Source organism: Lynx canadensis, chromosome A1 (assembly GCF_007474595.2).
Source record: "Lynx canadensis isolate LIC74 chromosome A1, mLynCan4.pri.v2, whole genome shotgun sequence".
Classification (NCBI taxonomy): domain Eukaryota; kingdom Metazoa; phylum Chordata; class Mammalia; order Carnivora; family Felidae; genus Lynx; species Lynx canadensis.
In genome coordinates, this window is record NC_044303.2 from 212,697,700 (window position 1) to 212,718,942 (window position 21,243).

Below are 21,243 nucleotides of genomic sequence, written 5' to 3' on the forward strand. Positions count from 1 at the left end.
TTATTCATTTAAGTAGACTACACCCAAGGTGGGGCTTGAACTTAACAACCCAGAGATCAAGAGTCACATGCTCTACCAACTGAGCCAACCAGGCATCCCTATTTGACTACTTTAAAACAAAAGCATTATTCGGTTTTCTAAAAAGCTAACTTCTCAGGATTGCTCAGGATTGAGGAGATCGGGAAGCTTTCATTTTTGTGCAAAGCTATGAATGCTTAGTAATTACATTGCGTTGTGTTACAGAATGCAGGACGAGGGATGCTAGGGCTGCAGGTGTTCACACTGAGCCTGAAATCTCAGACAATACAGGACATTTCCAACAAAAGTACTAAAAGATTTACAGTTTGAGAGGCTATTTAAGCAGACGTGTTTGTATAATGATTATTTATTGTGAAAGAACCACAACAATAGATGCCCAAGTTGCCAGGTTTGCTTTTTTTTTTTTTTAATCCCAAACTAGATCACCCAAAGAGAACAGTAGCACTTCTGTCCAAACTGGCAGTTGGATGGGTAGGCTGATGTTTGATCCCTATTCTCTAGGCAGCCTCAAGAAAGGACTAAATTGCTATGACCAGGACAGAATTGTCTTAAGAAACGTGTCATTCTTCAGAGATGGTCCCATAGACTGCCTGGTGGTTAAGGAAGAATTTGTAATTCACGCTCACCATGCAGAGCATTCTGTAGAATGAATGGAACTTGGCCAAAGAGCCATTTGAAGTCCCACAGTATCCTGTGGAAAGTCTTACTCCCCACCTTGTCTTCTCAATATTATGAGAAAGAGAGAACCCCTCAGCAGAAATTGTGATGATCCCCTCAGAATAGGCTCTCTGTACTCTCTTCCTTTTGGGATAGATTTTACTCGAGTCTTCCATTCCCTTTCCCACCCCACGCCTCCTGTTGAAATCTGGTTCTAGGAGTTTGGTTTCCAGAAGTCTCCCTTACCCCCCGCCCCCGCTCCCCCATTTCTACAGCATCTTTTAGTTTTCTGTCCTGAGCCTACAGAAGCCGACCCTTCTACAGGCTGGTAGAGCCTCTATCAAACGGGCACCCGGAGTTCCAAAGAGTGAAGGAGGAGAGGCTACAGAAAAGTCCCCACGCCCAGTAGCGTGTCTACTCAGACCTTTTCAAGTTGCTCCAGGGCACAGCTCACCTGCCGCGCGCAGAAAGGAGCACACAGCGTTTCCAGTACCCACGCCGCTCCCCGGGGAGCTGGGAAGTCCAGGCTTCCAGCACCTGGCGCCCTCTCTTCCTGCTCGGTTACTAAGGGAGCACGTGAGCTCCCCTTTTCCTTCAGAGGCGAGAGCCTGAAAAGGTCTCAGTTCAGTCCCTCTAATCACAATGCATCTGCTCCCTCCCTCAGGGACGCCACTCCCCAGCGAATCGCTCGCGGCGTTTGCGGGCTAGTGTTTTGTCTCAGGTGACAGCTGAGCACAGAGTCGCGGCCCGGATCCCGCGTACCCACTCCCCCTGTCCGCGATGCTAAATGATACAATGGCCTCACGGGAGATGCCTCTCTCGCGGTGCATTTCTCTTGAATGCGGATCAAGACCGTCGCTACTTTCTTCCAACTCCGAAAAAGTTTCTTATTCCCAAACCGGGCTCTCTGCGCAGCCACGCCGCAAGTCAGACGGCGCTGCGGCGGTCTCGCCTGCCAAGGCGCGAAGGAAAGGTTTTTGTGGGAGGCTCCCCCAGTTGGACGCGCCGCTAGGACCCTTTCAAGAGCTCCATAAAAGTCGCTGGAATAAATGCGCTCAATTGCCTGCGCACCACTTGGCTGAGCCCCACTTCCTCGCGCCCCAATTTCTTTACATTCCTGAGTCCTTTCTCCGCTTCTGGGCGCCCCTACCCTGCCCAGTGTTGACAGCCTAAGGAGAGGAAGTGGTGTGGGGGGAGAGAAGGGGGACGCGGGCTGGTGGCTTGGCTCTGCGATGCTGACCCGGGCCCCTTTGCCAGCTTCCTCTCTCCACCCTGTCTGGAAGCCTTCCCTCCCCGGAGACAGCCCCCTCGTCTTCGCAGTGGCGGCTCCCTTGCGCCCCTCCCTATCCTCGTCCCTCCTACCTCTCGATCCGGCAGGCGCCCAGCATCTCCTAATCCGCTCTCCTCTTTCCCCACCCGGGGAAGGCCACTTTGCGGTGACTGCGCACCCTGGGCTGAGTCAGTAGGCGGAGCTGCTGGGCAGCAGATCGTAGCGCCCCCCACTGTAGACCACCACGCCAGGCGGGTAGTAGACCAGGTCTGGCTCCGCGGTCGGGTGGAGAGGTGCCAGGGTCTGCAGCCCCTGATCTTCGGGCTCTGGCTTGGTGGTGGCGGTGAAAGGGCGCATGCTGGTGAGAGAGGGCGACGCGATGCGCCACAGCAGACTCTTGAGCGCTTTGCGGAACTCGCGGCGCACGAGGCAGTAGAGGATGGGGTTGAGACAGCTGTTGGAATGAGCCAGGCACACGCTCACCGGGAACGCGTATACCTGGCATAGGAAATACTCTTGGCTGAAGGGCACCGCGTTGAACTTGATGAGGATGCTCCAGGTGGTGAGCGCCTGGTTGGGCAGCCAACACAGGAAGAATGATAGGACCACGATGGTCACTGATTTGGTGACTTTGGACCGTCTCCGGGCGCTGGCTGCGGCCAGGCTGCCCCGGGCAGCCGAGGCCCCTCCTTCGGTCCCTGCCACTCGGCGATCGGAGATGAAGCGCACCAGCAGCAGATAGCACAGGCTGATGATACACAAGGGCAGCACGAAGCCTAGCAGCACCTTCTGCAAGTGGTAGAGGCCCAGCCAGAACTGTCTGTCGCCGCCCAGCAACTTGTCTGGGAAGCGCACCAGGCACAGCTCCTCGCCCATCACCTTGATAGTGGTGGAGAAGATGGCATTGGGCAACGAGGCCAGCGCGGCGGAGGCCCAGATCAATACGCACAGTGCTTTGGCTGAGAAGCAGCAGCTGCCCCCCAGGCTTTTGCCGCAGCAGTCGCACCGGCCGTGCCTTCGGGTCCTGTGGCTCTTAAGAGCCGAGGCCACCGAGTGGTAGCGCGCCACGCTCATGGAGGTGAGGAAGAAGACGCTGGCGTACATGTTCATGGACGTCACTATGGATACGATCTTACACATGGCCTTGCCGAAGGGCCATTTGAAGTCCAGAGCGTTTTCCACCGCCCAGAAGGGCAGGGTGAGTACGAATTGAAAGTCTGTTAGCGCCAGGTTGGTGACGAAGAGGTTGATGGAGGACTTGCGCCATCCCTGCTTACTCTTCATCAGGTAGAGCACCAGCAGGTTGCCGGTCAGGCCCAACGCGCAAACCACCCAGTACACCACGCTGATGAGGACCCGCACCCGGGCCTCGGTGTCTGCACTTTCTGTCCCGCCGGTGCCCGGGGGATGCCCCGGCGCCGCGCCGTCAGGCAGCTCTAGCCCCAGATCCCACCACAAGTCCTGAAGCTGCAGCGACGCGTTGCCGCTGGTGTTGGCCGCCTGCAGAAGGTACGGGATCATACTGAAGAGTTCTGCGAGCTCGTCTCCGCCAGCCGCCTTCTTCATGGTGACTGTCGTGGCTGCAGCGACTACCTGCAAGCACAGGGGCCTCTAGGTCATGTTCCAGGAGGACTTCAAGACCTAAGCGAGTCCAACGCGCTGGGGGTTCTGTCCCCGCGAGGGCGCAGGGCGTTCGTGGGAGCTTTCAAGGAAGCAGTTGCACGTGGCTCTTGGGCACTGGGTGCCAAAAGCTTCTCTGGCCCGCGGCGGCGTTGGGGCGCGAGAGTTGGTCTCCGCGTCTGTTCTGGAGCGGAGTTCTAGAACCGAGCAGCGCAGCTCCGAAGGCGAGCGGTGGGCGTCCAAGGGTTCTCTGGCTGAGCTCGGACGATCCTTGCTGTACGATCCAGACGTTCCCGCACTGCGTTTGTTGGGCACTAGGCTATACCCACCCTGCCCCTCAGGACCTCTATTGGGGGCCCGCTCCTTCTCTTTCAAATACCTTTGTCGGTTTCCTTTGCTGCTGCAGCTCGGACGAGGTTTCTGCCCTTTGAGAGGAAAAAGAGAGGGGAGTTCCATCTATCTCGCTCTGACTCTCCGGAGGTCTTTCGAAGTCATCCTCCCAGCCTTGCGCCTCCACCTCTCCGCTGTTGTCAGCTCCCAGTGAGTTGCCAGCCGCTGTCACCGGAGTTCTACTCGCACCCGCAAAACCTAGGCTGCGGGCTCCCAGGGAGCATGCGTAAACCCCCGCGCGAGTTGAGGGGGCGCTTTCCGAGGTGCTGAACTTCGCCACGCCCGCTTCGGGAAGGAGGAAGCGGTGGGCGGCAGGGAGAGCCCACCAGAAGATTCTCCTTCTCCTCTTCAAAGTTTCAGAAGAAGATGGTTGTAACCCTTTATTTTCCTATGTTTCTGGAGAAAGTCGGCTTTGATTTGCTCTCCCTTCTTGTTTATTCCCAAACATAACTGCAGGTATTAGAATTTTTTTCTTTCTTCTTTACTCTCACTTTATCTTTGAAATGATACCATTCGATGAAAGATGGTTCTAAAAATTCAAGATCTCCTACCCATTTATATTTTTAAAAGCAACGGTAGTGGCCTCTTTTCATGCCCAGACCCCAAGTCAGATGATGGGCTTTTACTGGATAAACACAAATTCCACGCCCCCTTCTTTAATTATCTAACCACTTTACTTGGTGTCTGTGATTGTCACGATTTTCAAAGCTTCTTCATATAGAACTATAGGTTCAAGTGTTGCCCTCTGCCTTTGGTATGTACTAAGAACTGAAGTTAGGCAGAGAGTATACAATTGGGGAGCTGACTTCACAGACACTAGATACCTCCCGTCCAGCTCTCAGCCCAAAGCTCTTTCACAAATTGCTTACTCACATGCATTCTCTTTACCTTGATGCAGTTGGAATAGGGGATTCTATGAGGCTGTTTTTGGACCACCAGCCCCTTACTTTCACTACGATTATAATCAAAACTCTTTAGCAGGTGTTTTTCAGACCAATGGAAGTAAATGTTAAGGAATCTTCTAAGTTACTTTGGGCAAGGGGAACCAGTGTAAACCATTTGAATTACTTCTCAAATCGCAGTTTATTTAAATGCCAGCTCAACTGCTCAATGTAAATTATACTTCTTAGGGTGAAATTAAGAAATTTGAAATGTTTTCTGCACTGTCCCCGCCTAAACTGAGACAAAAATATGTTAAGCATAATTGTCCTCTCTTCTGTGGAGTTCACGACTTTACTTACAGAGATCAAGAGGATGTGGCTTTAAAGCAGCAGAGATAGTAAAATAGTTAAAAAAGAAACGTGGTACCCAAACCATATGAAAGGAAACTGAAACAATCTGGATTCCAAAGCAAGAACCCAGTTCCAAGCAGAGAACATGCTTCCCTATACACTCTGGACTTCTCCAGTTGCCGGCTAGAGGGCGTCAGGGCTTTAGTAAAAAACAAATCAAAACCAACCACCTTGAACAGCTCTAATCTGGAGAAGTTCAGCCCAGCTCTGATTATTGCTCCCAATCTACAAGTTGCCTCTGTGGACATCTCTTATCTCTGTTTTAGTATCCTCATCTTTAAGCTCACTTTTCACTTCATGTTTTACTAATTCTTTCTCCATCAAAATTTTCTCTCTCCTTTATTTAAAAAAAGAAGTTAAAAAAAATATTTCAAGGTGCTATTGAAAAATGAGGAAGCCTATGGCATACTCTGACAATCCTTTGCCTTGTTTTTCACACCTGTATATGGAAGGAATTACAGTTTTTAAATATTCTGAGGATAGATGCTAAGTAGGTGGCATCAGAGTCAGGTGGGGAGCTTGCTAAAAATATAAGTTGCAACTCTCCTCCCAGCCCTATGCTGGCCCAGAGATTCTGATTCTCAGTGGATTTGGAAAAGGATCCAAGACTGTACATTTGCTTAAGTTTATTTTCATTTATTTTGAGACAGAGATAGGGAGCAAGTGGGGGAGGGACAGAGAGAGAGAGACGGAGACCAAATCCCAAGCAGGGTCTGAGATGTCAGCACAGAGCCCAATGTGGGGCTTGAATTCATGAACTGTGAGATCATGACTTGAGCTGAAATCAAGAGTTGGACGCTTAACTGACTGAGCCACCCAGGTGCCCCAAGACTCTACAACTTAAATGCATTCTTCCAGATGATACTAATTTTTTTCTAAGTTTGGGAATATCTGGACTTTTTTTTTTTCTAACTTTCCAGGTAAAAAAATATTAAGTCCCCAAAAGTAATGAATGTCCAGTGGTGGTTTATCACACCCTAAATATTGGAAACAAAGGAAGAGAAAGAGGTCTTGGCAAGTTTCCTTAAAATCACATTTGGGTCCAACAATGACATTTTCTTCATTGTGGGACTGAGAGGGCCATGTGCTCCTGTGGTATGTCAGATAGCACATCTCAGACTGAGCCCTCGGGAGAGGCTGTCCCAAGCGCGACTCTCCAAGAATTCAGCCAGAATGCTTCTAAGGCTAGAATATTCATTTCTGAATCTGCTCTCTGAAAATGAACCAGAGATCATGTACAGCAATTTATAGTATCACTTAACTAAGCCTGTGTTATGGAAGCAAAAATCCCTTTTCAAAGAAGTTCTTTTCCAACACTAACTAAAGATATTTTAGACCCATTATCCTAAAAATATGGGCCACATTTTTCTCAGACATCATCTAAAAAATTCAAGGAGAGAAACGTATCAGTGGTGGTCAAGTATCATTTAATTATACAAGGTCATAATCCAAATAATGTAATATATGACAAACAAGTTAGTAAAGGCTAGGATGTGAGTTTGAGGGAGCCTGGTATCACATGGATAGTTTGTTCTGGGCAGACTGTAGCAAGACAGAAGCACTTGAGCTGGATCTAAATGAGAAGACAGGAAATTACAGGAGTCAGGTTAGAGAGAAGATATATAATCTGAACTTCTTGATTCTGGGATTCTACAAAGAAAAGTGGGTTTTCAGATAAAATAGAAAAGAATCTATTCTTTCAAGATTCCTTTGGAATATGTGCAGATAATCTTCACTCTGAATTATTTGTTTTCAGTCTGCAGATAGCACAGAATTTTATTGTACCAAAATTATGAATTGAATTCCTAATATGCACAAAGCAATGTGTTAGGTGTTTGGATATAAAACAACAAAAACAACAATGGTACAATAATAATAATAATAATAATAAAAGCAATGATAGCCATTCATATTTCACATTTATTTGGAAACTATTATTTTTCTAGGGTTGTTGTAACAAATTATCACAAAATGGGTGGTTTAAAAGAACAAAAATTTATTATCTCAAAATCCTCAACACTAGAAGTCAGAAATCAGGGTGTTGTCAGAGTTGGTTCCTTGGATATTCTGAGGGAGAAAACATACCATGCCTCTCTCCTAACTTCTGGTGAGTCTATGTTGATTCCTTGGTTTGTAACAGTATCATTGTTATCTCTGTCTTTGTCTTCAGATGGTATTTCTCTTTTCTGTGTGTATCTTTGTGTCTCTGTCTTCTCTCTATATAAGGACACCAGTCACTGAATTAGTGTCTACTCTAATCCTATATGACTTCATCCTAATCTGCAAAAGTTATATATTTACATTTCCAAACAGGGTCACATTCACAGGTACCGGGAACTAGGACCTGAACATATCTTTTTAGGGGACACAATTATACCCACTACAGGTAACAACTGTGTCCACTGTGCAAAGGTTTTTATCTGCATTATCTCACCTAATACTCACAACTGAGGTTAATACTACTATCATCCCAGATCTGATTTCCAGCCTTTTATCCCCAGAACTCTAGAGTTGCATATCCAACTGTTACTTGATGCTTCAACATGGTTGCCGATTTCCTTCAGATTTTTCAATCTTAGTAAATGGCATTACTATTCATATAAACATTCAAACTAAAAACCCAAGAGTAGGGGCACCTGGGTGGCTCAGTCGGTTAAGTGTCCGACTGCAGTTCAGGTCATGATCTCACAGTCCGTGAGTTCGAGCCCTGCATCAGGCTCTGTGCTGACAGCTCGGAGCCTGGAGCCTGCTTCAGATTCTGTGTCTCCCTGTCTCTCTGCCCCTCCCCTGCTCATGCTCTGTCTCTCTGTGTCTCAAAAATAAAAATAAAAACATTAAAAAAATTAAAAAAAACCCAAGAGTAATTCTTTACCTCTCATTTTCCCTTACACTTAATTGAACTCAATGTAGCAGGTCTTGGTAGCATGTTCTCAAGAACAAAAACAAAAACAAAACCCCCAAATTCCTGAATCCACCTACTCCTTTCTATTTTTCAATTTCTCTCTGTGTTAGGTATCTCTTGCTGAATAATAATTTATGTTAAAACTTTATGGCTTAAAATAACAGTCTGTGTAGTTCAGGAACCCAGGCGCGGCATAGTGTCATTGGCTCAAGGTCTAGCATGAGGTTGCAATCAACCTATCAGCTGGGGTTGTGGTCTTATTTAATTAATTTAGCAGTAGAGAGGGGAATTTGCCTTTAAGTTCATTCACAAGGTTGTTGGCAGACCTTGATCTTTCACTCTGTGAGATGCTTCACAATATAGCAGCTGGGTTCTGGCAGGGTAATGAAGGGGGGTGGGCAGGGAGAGGAATCGGCATGAAATCTATATGGTGTTTTTATAATCTAGTAAAAGAAGTGGCACTCCTATCACTTCTGCCACATCACCTTCTTTAGAGGCCAGTCAATAAGTCCAGTCCACACTCAGGGAGAGGGGAGTTATACAGGAATATGATTACTAGGCGGCAGAGATCATTGGGACTATCTTGAAAGCTGACTACCACAATAGGGCACGTTGTCACAACACCCAGCAGGAAACAGGAGTTGAAGACCTACTCAACCGAGGAGATATCTCAACAGCGACACAGTGCTGGGACAATAAAGATTGAAGTTAAAGCCTAGTAAAATGGAAGGGAATATTAAGTAAGCAGTCCAGGCTTTCAGTCCAAACCCCCAAAGAGGCACATCCTAAGGGTAAGTTCTACACTCTATTCTCAACAACCAGAAAACACACACTTCCTTCAAATACACATAGAACATTCACCAAAATAGACCACATGCTGGGTCAAATTCAAGTTTCAACACATTTCAAAGGATTGAAATCATACAGATCATGTATTTTAAGCACAGTGGAATTAAACTAGAAATCAACAAAAGAATGATTACTATAAGTCCTCAAAAGTTTCACAATTAGGTCACATATTTTAAACAACCCTGATTAAAGATGAACTAAAATATAAAATGTTATAAAAGAAAGTATAAAATAGTTTAAAATAAATCATAGTAAAATATGGCATCAAATTCTGTGGGATGTAATCAAAACAGTGCTTAGAGGGAAATTTATAGCTGTAAGTGCATATTTTTAAAAAGAAAGGTTAAACATCTAGCTTCAAACTCAAAATACTAGAGGACGATAAATACTTTCATTCCAAAGAAAGAAGAAGTATGGGAATAGTAAAGATAAGAGCAGAAATATGCAGACAGCCTCTGCTATATCAGGGATTAACCTTCTAGTTGTTGGCTCATACAGAGGTGGGTGGAGGAGGTCCCAAGAGAAGAGCAGAGAAGCCCAAGGTGGGGTTGCTCAGGGGGCTTTCAGAATATTCACAAAGGAGAATATTTATTTCTGAGGGCAAAGAGAGGAATGAGTAGTCTAATACTAAAACCAGAATCTGTTTCCCAGAGAGGTGTGTCCATGGGTCTCAAAGCAGGTTATTCCCAGAACATTCCCCACTAAGTCTCCCAGCCATCCACCCTCACATCAAATATTTATTCATCCTTTTTATCTTTGAGGGAAATGCAGTAATAAATAAAACACAGCCCTTGTGCCCACAGTTTATAATCAAGTGGAAAGTTAATTATAAGGAATCATGAGATTCATTAACTTGACTCTCACTGCATGAAATTCAGGTTGGCTGCCTGCTTTCTAACTCAACATTGATAACATCAGTTCTTTTTCTGAGTCTTTCACAGGGTTCTCTCTGCCTTACATACGAACCCATGCATTCAATAAACATACCCTGTGTACTCCATTTTCTCACACTGGGTTTCAAAGACTCCATAATTTTATCCATATACATATCAGTCCTCTCACCTTCAAAAGATGAATCATAACACCTTAATCTGACCACAGCCACTGCTTTACTGCAGGAAGCAGTGGCTGAATCAATAGAGCCCTTTGCTCTTGGAGGCCTCTCAGGAGACTTGGTGTAGATTTAATAGGACAGCAAACAATCAACTAATAGTGTGAGTCAGTGTTATCTGCTATACTCAGAGGGGCTAGGAAGCAACAGAGGAGGACTTCTTGTTGCCAAGGAGGCAATCTTGGCAGGCAACATTTGGAGAGTGTGGCCAAGGTTGACAAAGGTGCTCGCAGAGGCATTTAGCACCTGGCCAGCTGTCCCCTGGGCTTCGTGAAAGGGTCTCTGAGAGCACAGAGTCTGGCTTTCTATGCTCTGAAGATTCAAAGTGCCGCAGATATTCATCTTGTGGCTGTAGAGATAACCTACATCTCTGTCTGGCAGTGTGGGCAAGCTATGTTAAAAGTGCAAAACCATGAAAAAAAAATAAAAGTGCAAAACCATGAAGAGAAGCTTTATCTTTATCCAGGGTTAACTTCAAAGCTGGTTTTTTGTTATTTTCATGTATATCCTTAAGAGCCACTTTATCATGAGGAGAAGCATATACGAGTTGTTGAAATGAAATTGTTGGAGGACTTAGGGGCCTTGCTTCATAAGTTTCAAGGAAAGATCTTTAACAGGAGTTGGTGGTATGCATGCATCTGCCTGAGCTTAGGCTGGGTGTCGGTTACCAAGTTTTATCTCCATCGCTTTTCCAATGGTCAACAGATAAGTTAGCGACAAGGTAAATGGATGGACCCACGGTGGTAGATCCATACAATGGGACTCTATGCAGAAATAAAAAGGAGAAGAGTACTGGGACACAAAATACCCAAATAATTACGCTGAGTTAAAGAAGGCAGACAAAAATTAGTTCATACTGTATGAATCCCTTTATGTGTAATTCAAGAAATTGCTAATCAGTCTCCAGAGACAGCAGGAGAGTTGGGGGGAGGTCATACAAGTAGGGACAGGAGGAGGGGACTGCAAAGGGACGGGGGAATCTTCTAGTTTGACACACACACACACTAGCACACACGCACATGTGCACACACACATATATGTCAAAACTTATTGTGGTGATGGTGTCACAGGTGTGTATATCCATGCAAATGCATAAAATTGTACACTTTAAACATATGCAGTTTATTGTATGTCAATTGTACCTCAATGAAGCAAAAGAAAGGGTATTATTATGGTATATCCTTATTGCCACCTGAGCAAAATCTCACTTTGAAGTTTCTTTGGGGCATGGCTGATCTGCTCTCAATGACCCCAGGAGGATACCAGAAAGCAGTGATGAATATCGGGGCTGTGGCCCTGACAGGAGCCTGGCAGAAGCCCTGACACTCAGCTGCTCTCCTGCTTCTCTGAGAAGAATGCCAGCCCAGGCTATTCATGGGCTTGTGTTGAGCTCCGTGGGTTAGGAGAATATTAAAAGTGCAGGAAACTAGGATTGTGAACATTCCTTGGTATTTTCATACCTTCCTGACACCACTTTCCATGAAAGAAGTTCTGATCTGGTCAGATTCCAAAGACCTTGGTTGAGCTGCGTTTATTAGTGGATGGAATTATTGTTTGTTAACCAAACTCTATCGTTGGTCTTTCTCTTCCATTTCTTTCTTCTGTGCAGCTGAGTATGCAAAGCCTGGACTCTTCTCTTGTCCTTACCTCAGTTTGAACTAATGAATAACAATGCCTCCTTGAAAATGTTTTTCACTTGATTTTGCAAATACCACACTCTCCATTCTCATTTTGTTGCCTAGTCTTCGGTTTCCTGTGCTGATTTTTCTTTATTTCGTGGAACTCTAAATATTGGAGCACTCTCAATGTCTTAGCCTGTTTTGACTGATATGACAAAAATACCATAGACTGGGTGGCTTGTAAACAACAGAAATTCATTTCTTACAATTTTGGAGGATGGGAAGTCCAAGATCAAGGCACTGGCAGAGTCAGTGTCTGGTGAGAGCCTGCTTTCTGCTTCACAGACGGCTATTTTCATGCTGTGTCTTCACATGGTGGAAGGGGTGAGCTAGCTCTCTGGAGCCTCTTTTATAAGGGCACAAATCCCATTCATGAGGCTTCCACTCTCATGGACTAATCACCTCCCAAAGACCCCACCTTCCTATGCCATCACATTGGGGTTTAGGATTTCAACATATGGTGTGTGTGTGTGTGTGTGTGTGTGTGTGTGTGTGTCTGGGGGGAAGACACAGATATTTAGTCTACAATACCCGGAGTACAAGCTTCACGTTTGTTTTCTTCTCTGCTACATTCTCATAATAGATACTTTCATTCCATTCAAGGCTGTCAATATCATCCAAATACCTATGATGACTTCTGAATGCATAACGTCATCCTGAACCTCTCTCTGAACTCAAGACTTGTATATCCATTAGCCTATTTGCCTTTTCCTTTCAGATATCTAAGAGATATCTTAACATGTTTCAAACTGAACTTTTGATTTTCCCCACCCCCACCAATTCTATTCTATCTTCCATCTTCCCCATCTCAATTATTGGCAACTCTAAACCTTGAAACGCTCCTTGAGTTCTTTTTTTTCCTTACACCACACATCCAATTTATTAGAAAGTCTTGTGTCTACTTGCAAAATAAATCCAGAATCTGATAGATTTTCACCATGTCTTTTGCTATCACATGATGTAACCCATCATTATCTGACACCTGAGTTAATTCAGTGGCTTCCTAACTGCTCTCTATGCTCCTCCCTTTCCCTCTCTATAGCAGCCCAGGACACCCTATAAATCCTAAGTCATTTCGTGTCAGTTCTGTATCCTGTATTCAACTCCCCACCCACCATGGCTTCTTTACTTGCTCAGGGTAAAATCCAAAGTCTTCCCTGTGGTCTCTAAGGGCCTTGTGACCTTCCCTCCCCCTCTCCATCACCACTCTCCCCTTGCCCACACACTTGACAAACATTTTGCTTCTTCTTGAGCTCTTTAAGCATATTCTTATTTATTCCCAATAAGGTCTTTCCCCAATAGGGTCTTTCCTATTACTGTCTCCTTGGACTGGAATGCTCTTCTTCCAGATACTTATTTTGTCCAGATTCTTAATTCCTTCCTTAAAATTATCTTAGTGGAGGCCACTTGACCCTCTTATATAAAAGAGGAACCCACTCCTCTCAATACTTCAGTCCTCCTTAGCCTGTTTTTGTTCCCACCGCTCTTACCACTGTCTTACATATATTTACTTGTTTGTTCTCTTTCCCCCTGGCTCAAGGCAGGGCATATGAAAACATGAGGAAAGATTCTCTGACTATTTTATTTGTTGTTATACCCCCAATGCCTAGAAACAGAAGCAGTCAACAAATATTTGTTGAATGAACACACGGAGTATTCTCTTTTTGCTAACACAGTAGTGCTCAAATATTCCCTGATACATCCCATCCCTAATTTCTTCCTTTTCTTGGGAACAATGGGCACACCATTCTTTAATTCAGATTTAATTTTTAAGGCAGAATGACAGAAAGGGACTGGTGCCCATGTGGACTAACACAGGACCAATCTGATAATGGTAACCTCTGAAGTTGCCAACATGGTTACTCAGAGACCACCATGCACGGGCACTCAGTTGTCTACTCACTTCTCATTATTAGGCTTCTCTAATTTCCAATCTGATAGCATCTTTCTTCATCAAGTGTTAAATTATTTTACAGAATAAAAACAAATTGTTAAGTTTATGTTTTTTTATTTAGAAACAACCACAAACTTACGAAAGTTGGAAGTGGAGTTAAAGAGAACATTTTATGTTCTGAATCATTTGAGAGTAAATTGTCAACTAGATGCCCCTCACCTCCACTTTCATGTGTATCTCTAACAAACAAGGCCAGTGTTCTACATAAGTCACACCGTCACAACTGGGAAATTAAGTGATACAATACTAACACTACATTCTTTGTCTCCTTTCAAGCTTCACTAATTATTCCAACAGTGTCTTTTGTGACAAAAGGACCTTATTTAGAATTAAGTGTTGCATTTAGTTGTCATATCTCTTAGGTCTCCTTCAATCTGGGACAGGTTTTTAGTTTTCCTTTGACTTTCTTAGCCTTTTGCAGATTAAAAAAAAAACCACCAGCAGTTATTGAGTGAGCTGAGGTGCCTCAACTTAGGTTGTCTGATGTGTTCCCATGATTAGAGTCAGACTATGTGTCTTTGGCAGATATTTCACAGAGTGATGGTGTTCTTATTGGAGTCTATCAGGTAGCACATGGTTTCGATTATCCACACTACTGATTTTGTTTTCTTTGTTTACTTGATTAAAGGGATATTTGCAAGCCTTGTTCACTCTAAAGTACTCTTTTTGCCTTTATATGTAATAAATATTTGGGAGGAGATAATTTAAAATTGTATAAAGTTGTATAAAGTTCCCGTTCTTCTTCGTTTATCTATCATTTATCTATTTGTATCAATATGGATTCATTGATTCTTATCTTATTGTAAGATTTATTACTATTATATGTTTTTGCTTAAACTTCCTCTCTCCTTTTGTGTTAACTCCTCTCTCCTTTTGACAAGCTCTCATCTTTCTTTGAGTTTTTGTTTTTGTTTTTTAGCAATAAAATGCTTCTGGCTTATCTTCTATCTCTCAAGCCCTAGTTCTAAATTCAGTCATTTCTCTAAGGAGTCCTAGTTCTTAGGCCTATTTATATCTTTATTTCTGTATGCATCTATACAGTCATCAGCAACTTTGGGTTCATACCAATTACCTTCAGTTGTAGTCCAACATAGAGTTTATTCTACTTCTCTCTCTCTCTCTCTCTCTCTCTCTCTCTCTCTCTCCCTCTCTCTCTCTTTTCATATTTGTAATTCTCTTCACTGGCAGTGAGAAACTTGACTCCCATTATCCTTGCTGTGTTTACTTATTTAATGAATTTCTCTGTATGTAACAGATTTCCAGTCACCACCATCAGTTTCCACCACCACCCCACCCTTTCTTACCCTGCCAGTATTTCAGCACCCTTCTGGGACATTCCCTCTCAGGTGGATGCCCTCCTCACTCTGCTCAGGTTCTGATACCATGCAGTGGGCAGCCGTCTTACATGGATAACGATTTTACATTGCTGAGGCTCTGACACCTTTGTAATAGGCTGCTCCCTGACCCCCTCACACAACTTGGAGTCCCTCTGGCAGACCTCCCATATGAATCTCCCTCCATTAACCCAGTAAAATCTTGTTATATTTCATTTTGATTAGGCTTAAGATGATCTACAAACTGAAATTAGTTTCAGTTTACTGCAACATTTTGATTTAAGTGCTGCACATTTTTTTCTGAAATATGCTGTTTTCTTTCAGCCAATAGTATATTTCATTAATCAGGGATCCATAGCCTTCTCAGCCATGGCTTTCAAAGGGGCATTGCCATGACATTGTTTATTTAATTAAGTTGATTAATTACATTAGAAGAATGGCCCAAAATGGAACCCACTTGATACAAATCCAGGTAACTTTACAAAATCTACAATGCATAGATTCCAGAATCTTCAGATTGAGCCAGGAAGGCAAACTCTCTGGGGGTCGAGTGTATGGAGTAAGCAGTGTTGATTACCCATCCACCTACATATTGGATACAACTGGGTGGAAGAATAAAAGTGAACTTACACTTCTAAGAGTTACAAATACTTAGCTCCATATTCTTTTAAGACTGGAGAAAGGTTTAAAAGAAAATAGTACAAAATTACCCTATGACCCAGCAATGGCATTACTAGATACTTACCCAAGGACACAAAAATACTAATTCAAAGGGATGTATGCACCCCAATGTTTATACCAGCATTATCTACAGTAGCCAAATTATGGAAATAACCCAAGTGTCCAACAACTGATGAATGGATAAAGAAGATGTGGTATGTATATGTATATGTGTGTGTATATAAATGTATATATATATACACACACACACACATGCACACACACACATACACATACAATGGAATATTACTCAACCACAAAAAAGAATGAATCTTATCATTTGTAATGACATGGATGGAACTAGAGAGTATTATGTTAACTGAAATAAGTCAGTCAGAGAAAGACAAATACCATGTGATTTCACTCATATGTGGAATTTAAGAAACAAAACAAATGAGCAAAGGAGAAAAAAAGAAAGAGAGAGAGAGAGGCAAGCCAAGAAACACACTCTTTCCTAACTATAAAGAACGAATTGATGGTTACCAGAGGGAAGGTGGGTGGGAGAATAGGTGAAATGAGTGATGGGGATTAAGGAATGCACTTGTGATGTGCACCGGGTGATGTACGAAGGTGTTGAATCACTATATTGTACATCTGAAACTAATATTGCACTGTATGTTAACTAACTGGAATTTAAATAAAAACTTTAAAAAAAGTAAAGAAAGTAGTATATGTGACAACAATATTGAAATGTATGACTTTTGAAGACAATGTTTTGTTTCCACTTGCAAGTAGAGGTAAGATCTGACTACTCTTGAAAACCTCAGAGGGAGACTCTTCTCTCCATCCTTTGGGTTGACTTAGGAACAGCAGGTTGCCAACTATAAAGCGTGATACACTGATTTTTACTACGAGGTAGTGGTTGTGGTACTCAGGCAGGATTAACGGATGGAAAGTCTATTTTTATGACATGCCCATTTGTGATTCTTGGGGCAAAGTCCGGGTTGTTTTGGTTTTGGTTTTGATTTTGGTCGAAGTCAGTTTCTTTTGCCTTTCTAGTGTTAATGACAGCTCTGAAAAATGCAGGGACTAACAGTCCCTGAATGTCAGCTATCCCTTGTGCTACTATAGGCTTAGTTGGAGAGTATGAACTTCCAAAGCCTTCTTTGCTCATGAAACAGAGGGAGCTTTTTGTGAAGCATCTCATATCTTTTGTCACAATTTGCATTTTTGTACAGAAAATACTTCGCCGTAAAGAACTAAACCACTACCTGAGATGCTATGGTGATGTCTGTAGATTGTCTGTATATCAGTGTTCTTAGTCCTTCCACTCTTTGTGAATGACAGCATCACAAGGGGTCTTTAGTAAGACGGATTTGTATTTGATTCTGTTGGGTGGCTTGACTGAATCTTTTCTTTTTTTCTGAACCTCACTACTTTATCCTGGTTTTTCTCTTTGTACTGATGTGATCCTAGGCAAGTTGTATAGCCTTTCAGTGTTTTCTCAACTATAAATGAAGGATAGTAATAGTACCTGCCTAATAGGTTTTTGTAAAGATTAAATAAAGTAATACAGATACACAGTGTTTAGCAGAGTGCTTGATGTATAGTCAGTGTGTAGTCTATTTTATTGTTTCTGTTCATCGCTGTTATTCAGCACTTGGATTTTCATGTTTTTAAAGTCTTTTTTTCAATGGTAGTATATTTGCATCAGCTGGCTTGGGGATATTTTGGAGACTGCAGTGATTCACAGGTCTGGTGTTTATAGTGGGCATATCAGGAAATGTAGTTGGCTTTTTTTTTATTGCTACCACCCTTTGTCACCAAGAACATTTGTTACCTTTTTCCAATGAGTAGAGGAAAAGGTGAGTGGGATTAACTTTTCCCTCTACCCAGAGGAAACACCAGGCTTTGGGGGTATTTTGTAAATTCTGGAAAAAGGAGGAGGAACTTAGAATAGTGCTGAGCCATGTTGAAAACGTGCTGAATTCAGAGACATGAATTGATAGTTGCACCACTGGTGCAGTTAGGTGAGTCTCAACAGCACCTGGAAATAAAAAGCAGGGAAAATCAGCAGTTAGGGTAAAACAAGGTTAGAGTTTGATGAGGAAGAGGTGTTGAAGGCACTGGTGAGAGATGATTTAAGGAGATGACTCATAGGCTGTGGATAGGCAGAAAAGGAGGTAACGGCAGAGAGATGTTTAAAGATTATGGGACAACCAAAGATGGAGAGGTCAGGAGATATGCAGTCCTTACTAGGCTGAAGACCCAAGGTACTGGGTACAAAGGTTTGGAAGGGCTGACAGAATACGAAGTTTTGGTGGTGGGCCCAAATTGTAATTACAAGGGTCCTTATAAATGGAAAAGGGAAGGAAAAGAGATAGTGTCAGGATGATGCCCTATAAGAGATTCAAAGGCCAGTGCTGACTTTGAAAATGGGGGAAGAGGGCAAGGAGCCGGGAGATGTGGTCTTAGAAGATAAAAAAGGCAAGAAAATGACTCTTCTCTGCCTCCAGAAAGGAAGGCAGCTGTGCTTGATTTTAAGCCAGTACACCTTGATTTTAAGCCAGTAAGACCTACCTCAGACTTCTGACCTCCAACTGTATGATATTAAATTTGTGCTGTTTTAACTCACCAAGTTTATGGGAATTTGTAACGTGAATAATAAGAAACTAATTCAATATCGTGGTGCATATGTATCCAGTCTGAAGGATCCGTGCCCACCACAAACCTGTGAGGACCACCTTGCACTTAGATCACCACTTTGACGTTCCTGCCCAGGCCTGCGAGAGGTTGAATGAGTCGGTTGCCCCAGCCTCTCAAGGAACACATATGGTTGGCTGGAAGCCATGGAGAACCAGTATGTAGCCGAATTCCTCCTGAATGGAGTAAGGAGGCCTGTTTCAGCCCAGAGGTGTGAAATCTTGGCTGGATTATTCCAGTAAATTCTCAGGATGCCTGGCAAGCTCCCTGGTTTGCAGCATTGTCTCAGTAATGTAAAGCTTGAGCCTCTGAATGGATGTCCCCTCCGTGGGCAGCCTGTGCAGGTAAACTGGAGCGCTACCTTCACATGGTCTCCGGCTTGCTTATTTCCTCCACTCTCTTACGGGTGAGTGGAGGTGGGCTAGGAAGGGTGGGGTTATAAAAGTAGAAGAGCACCAGAGACCTGCGGACCCAGCGTGGCTCATAATTATCTGGTCTCGTCACGTCTTTGTGGCGAAGAAGGGACTTGTCAAGCGTCGAACTAGAAGCTTAGCTCAGGCCATTTCCCTCTGCGTGACTTGGCAAAGAGAGAAATTGCCCATTACTTTTAAAAATGGAAGTCTTAGCTTGCCTTGGAAGGGAATCCCAGAGACGTCTGGCTGAGCGAGGGGTCTTGGTAGAGCCAGGTCAGGAAAAGTTGGGAAACGGAGCCGAGAAGGACAGCCAAGGGGGCAGCACTGAGCTGGGGAGGGTGAGGGAGTGGGGTCCCCCGTGCCCCAGCTCGGCGCCCAGCACTCTCGGCCCGTATTTCAGCCAGGGGGGGCCGGCCTGGGGGGCCTCTCACTCGCAGTCCCGCCCAGGGCGGCTCTCCCGGGTCTCCCCCTATTTGGCCCGCGCGGCAGGGCTCTGGGCGGGGCCGGAGGAGCGCGGGGGTGGGAGGCCCGAGGAAGATGCGCGGAGTTGGCTGCGAGGCCGAGCGCGGAAGGCGGAGGGGTGGGGATCTTGGGTGGGCTGCCCCCTCCGCCCTGACCCGTTCCACGCCCCGCGGAAAGCGGGCGCTGCCAGTCGAATCGCTCCCCTTTCAGGAGGGAAGGGGGATCAAGGTAACTAGCCCCTTTCTGCTTAAAAAAGCCAAAGGAGATCGTGGGTAGCTTCGCAGCCGCTCCGTCCCACTCCTGGACCATGCACCCCTGCATCTTCCTGCTCGGCCACGGGCGAGGACTTGATTTCTTGAGCTGAGAGCTAAACCTCGTCGACTTTTCTTCTCCCCAACAACTGAATCATGCCATGTGCCCAGAGGAGCTGGCTTGCAAACCTCTCCGTTGTAGCTCACCTCCTTAACTTTGGGGCCCTTTGCTATGGGACACAAGCTCAGCCAGGCCCGGTGCACTTCCCGGACAGGAGGCAAGGTTAGTGGCTTTTCTTTATCTCCTTTGAAAACCGTGGTGGTGAGACGCGTGGAAAGTTGGTTGCTTCCCCATCCCCTCCCCCACTGGCTGAACTCTGCAAAGCCGTTTGGCTGAGTCGTAAGGAAATCTAGGCTGGGAGCTCAGTGACATAGGGTGTCTCGGAATTCATTGTTGAAGGTGGTGATTCCTTAATTCTTACTGAAAGGCGAGTATCCCGGATCTCTTTCACACCAACGCTGAGGCAGGAAAGACCCAAGTGATAGCTGGTAACGCCCCCCTTTTGTCTTCTCTTTCAATGCTGCAGTGTTTCAATCCTCTATTTTTCAAATTCTGAACACGGAAAATGATTTTTTTTTTTTTTTTAATTTGAGTTCCAATCACCACTGGCAGTCATTGCAGTATTTTCAGTTAGTTTCAACTCTGGACAGGGGAGGGGAAATGTGATTCCGGCCCCCTGCTGAGTGAGTTTGGCTGTGTTTTGGTTTCCTGGAAAGATTAAGGCCTGTGTTTTAAAAATAACTGTTCTTTTGGGGGAGAATTTACCACCTTAGGGGCTCACCTTTCTCTGTCCTGCCTTCTTGATCACAGCTGGCTGCATCTCCTGAATGTCATGAAACTCATAATGCTATAGAAAACACTGGAAGAGGGTGTGATGACAGTTTGGTGTTATTTAAGCCTAACACCTTGAGCAGAGCGACACTGTTTCCTCTGCTTTTTTATTGGACTTGGAAGGGTCAGAGACACTTTCCCATTTGGTAGGGAGTTCCTTGGGCCGTCTAGGAGAAACAGAGCTCCATCAAGGCCTGAGTGGCTGGAGAAAGTTCCCTGCACCAAGACTGCTAAGGCACCCTGTATGTGTCAGCCCAGCAACCACTGACAACAGCCTTCTGGGGTTCAGGGACTGTTGTTACTGCCTCTGTTTTAAAGATGAGGAAATTTGGTGAGTTTATTGGCCCAGCTCACGGTGGAGTGAGGTTTTGAACCCAGGTAGCCTGGCTTCAGTGGCTGGCCTCTCAGCAATAATAGGGACAACACACACATACACAGACACACACAGACACATACACACACACACACACACACACACACACACACACACACAGCACTGCTTTAACATCCGGTAAGTCCTGTGTTTGCTGACTGTGCTCCAGTCTTGAGAAGCTTCCCTAGCATTCTGACCCCCTTAATCCCCAAGACCACTTGGGTGGCAGACATCACGAGCTTGTCTTTGTTGAGGATTTCCACACAGGGTTCTGCCTACGTTGCAAAGTTCTAATACTGCTGAGAGCTCATCTGCTGTGACTTCAAGAGCCGTCAGAAACAAGTCCCTTTGCTTTCCTTGGAAGCTGGAGCCCAAACACCACCGGGGTTAGA

The 21,243-nt window shown here is 44.7% G+C and overlaps 2 protein-coding genes across 2 annotated transcripts in view; one reads left to right on the forward strand and one right to left on the reverse strand.

The window, feature by feature from the left end:
* Nucleotides 1-2,155: 2,155 nt before the first annotated feature.
* RXFP3 (relaxin family peptide receptor 3) lies at nucleotides 2,156-3,559 on the reverse strand. Its single transcript, XM_030306905.1, has one exon. It carries the CDS (start codon nucleotides 3,530-3,532, stop codon nucleotides 2,156-2,158), a length of 1,377 nt encoding a protein of 458 aa, XP_030162765.1. The 5' UTR covers nucleotides 3,533-3,559.
* A 15,863-nt stretch (nucleotides 3,560-19,422) lies between these two features.
* The window catches only part of ADAMTS12 (ADAM metallopeptidase with thrombospondin type 1 motif 12), a 329,126-nt gene continuing 327,305 nt past the window's right edge, over nucleotides 19,423-21,243 (forward strand). Inside the window, exon 1 of the mRNA XM_030331700.2 lies at nucleotides 19,423-19,869. Coding sequence (XP_030187560.1) covers nucleotides 19,743-19,869 — 127 coding nt within the window. The 5' untranslated portion in view covers nucleotides 19,423-19,742. The remainder of the gene's footprint in view (nucleotides 19,870-21,243) is intronic.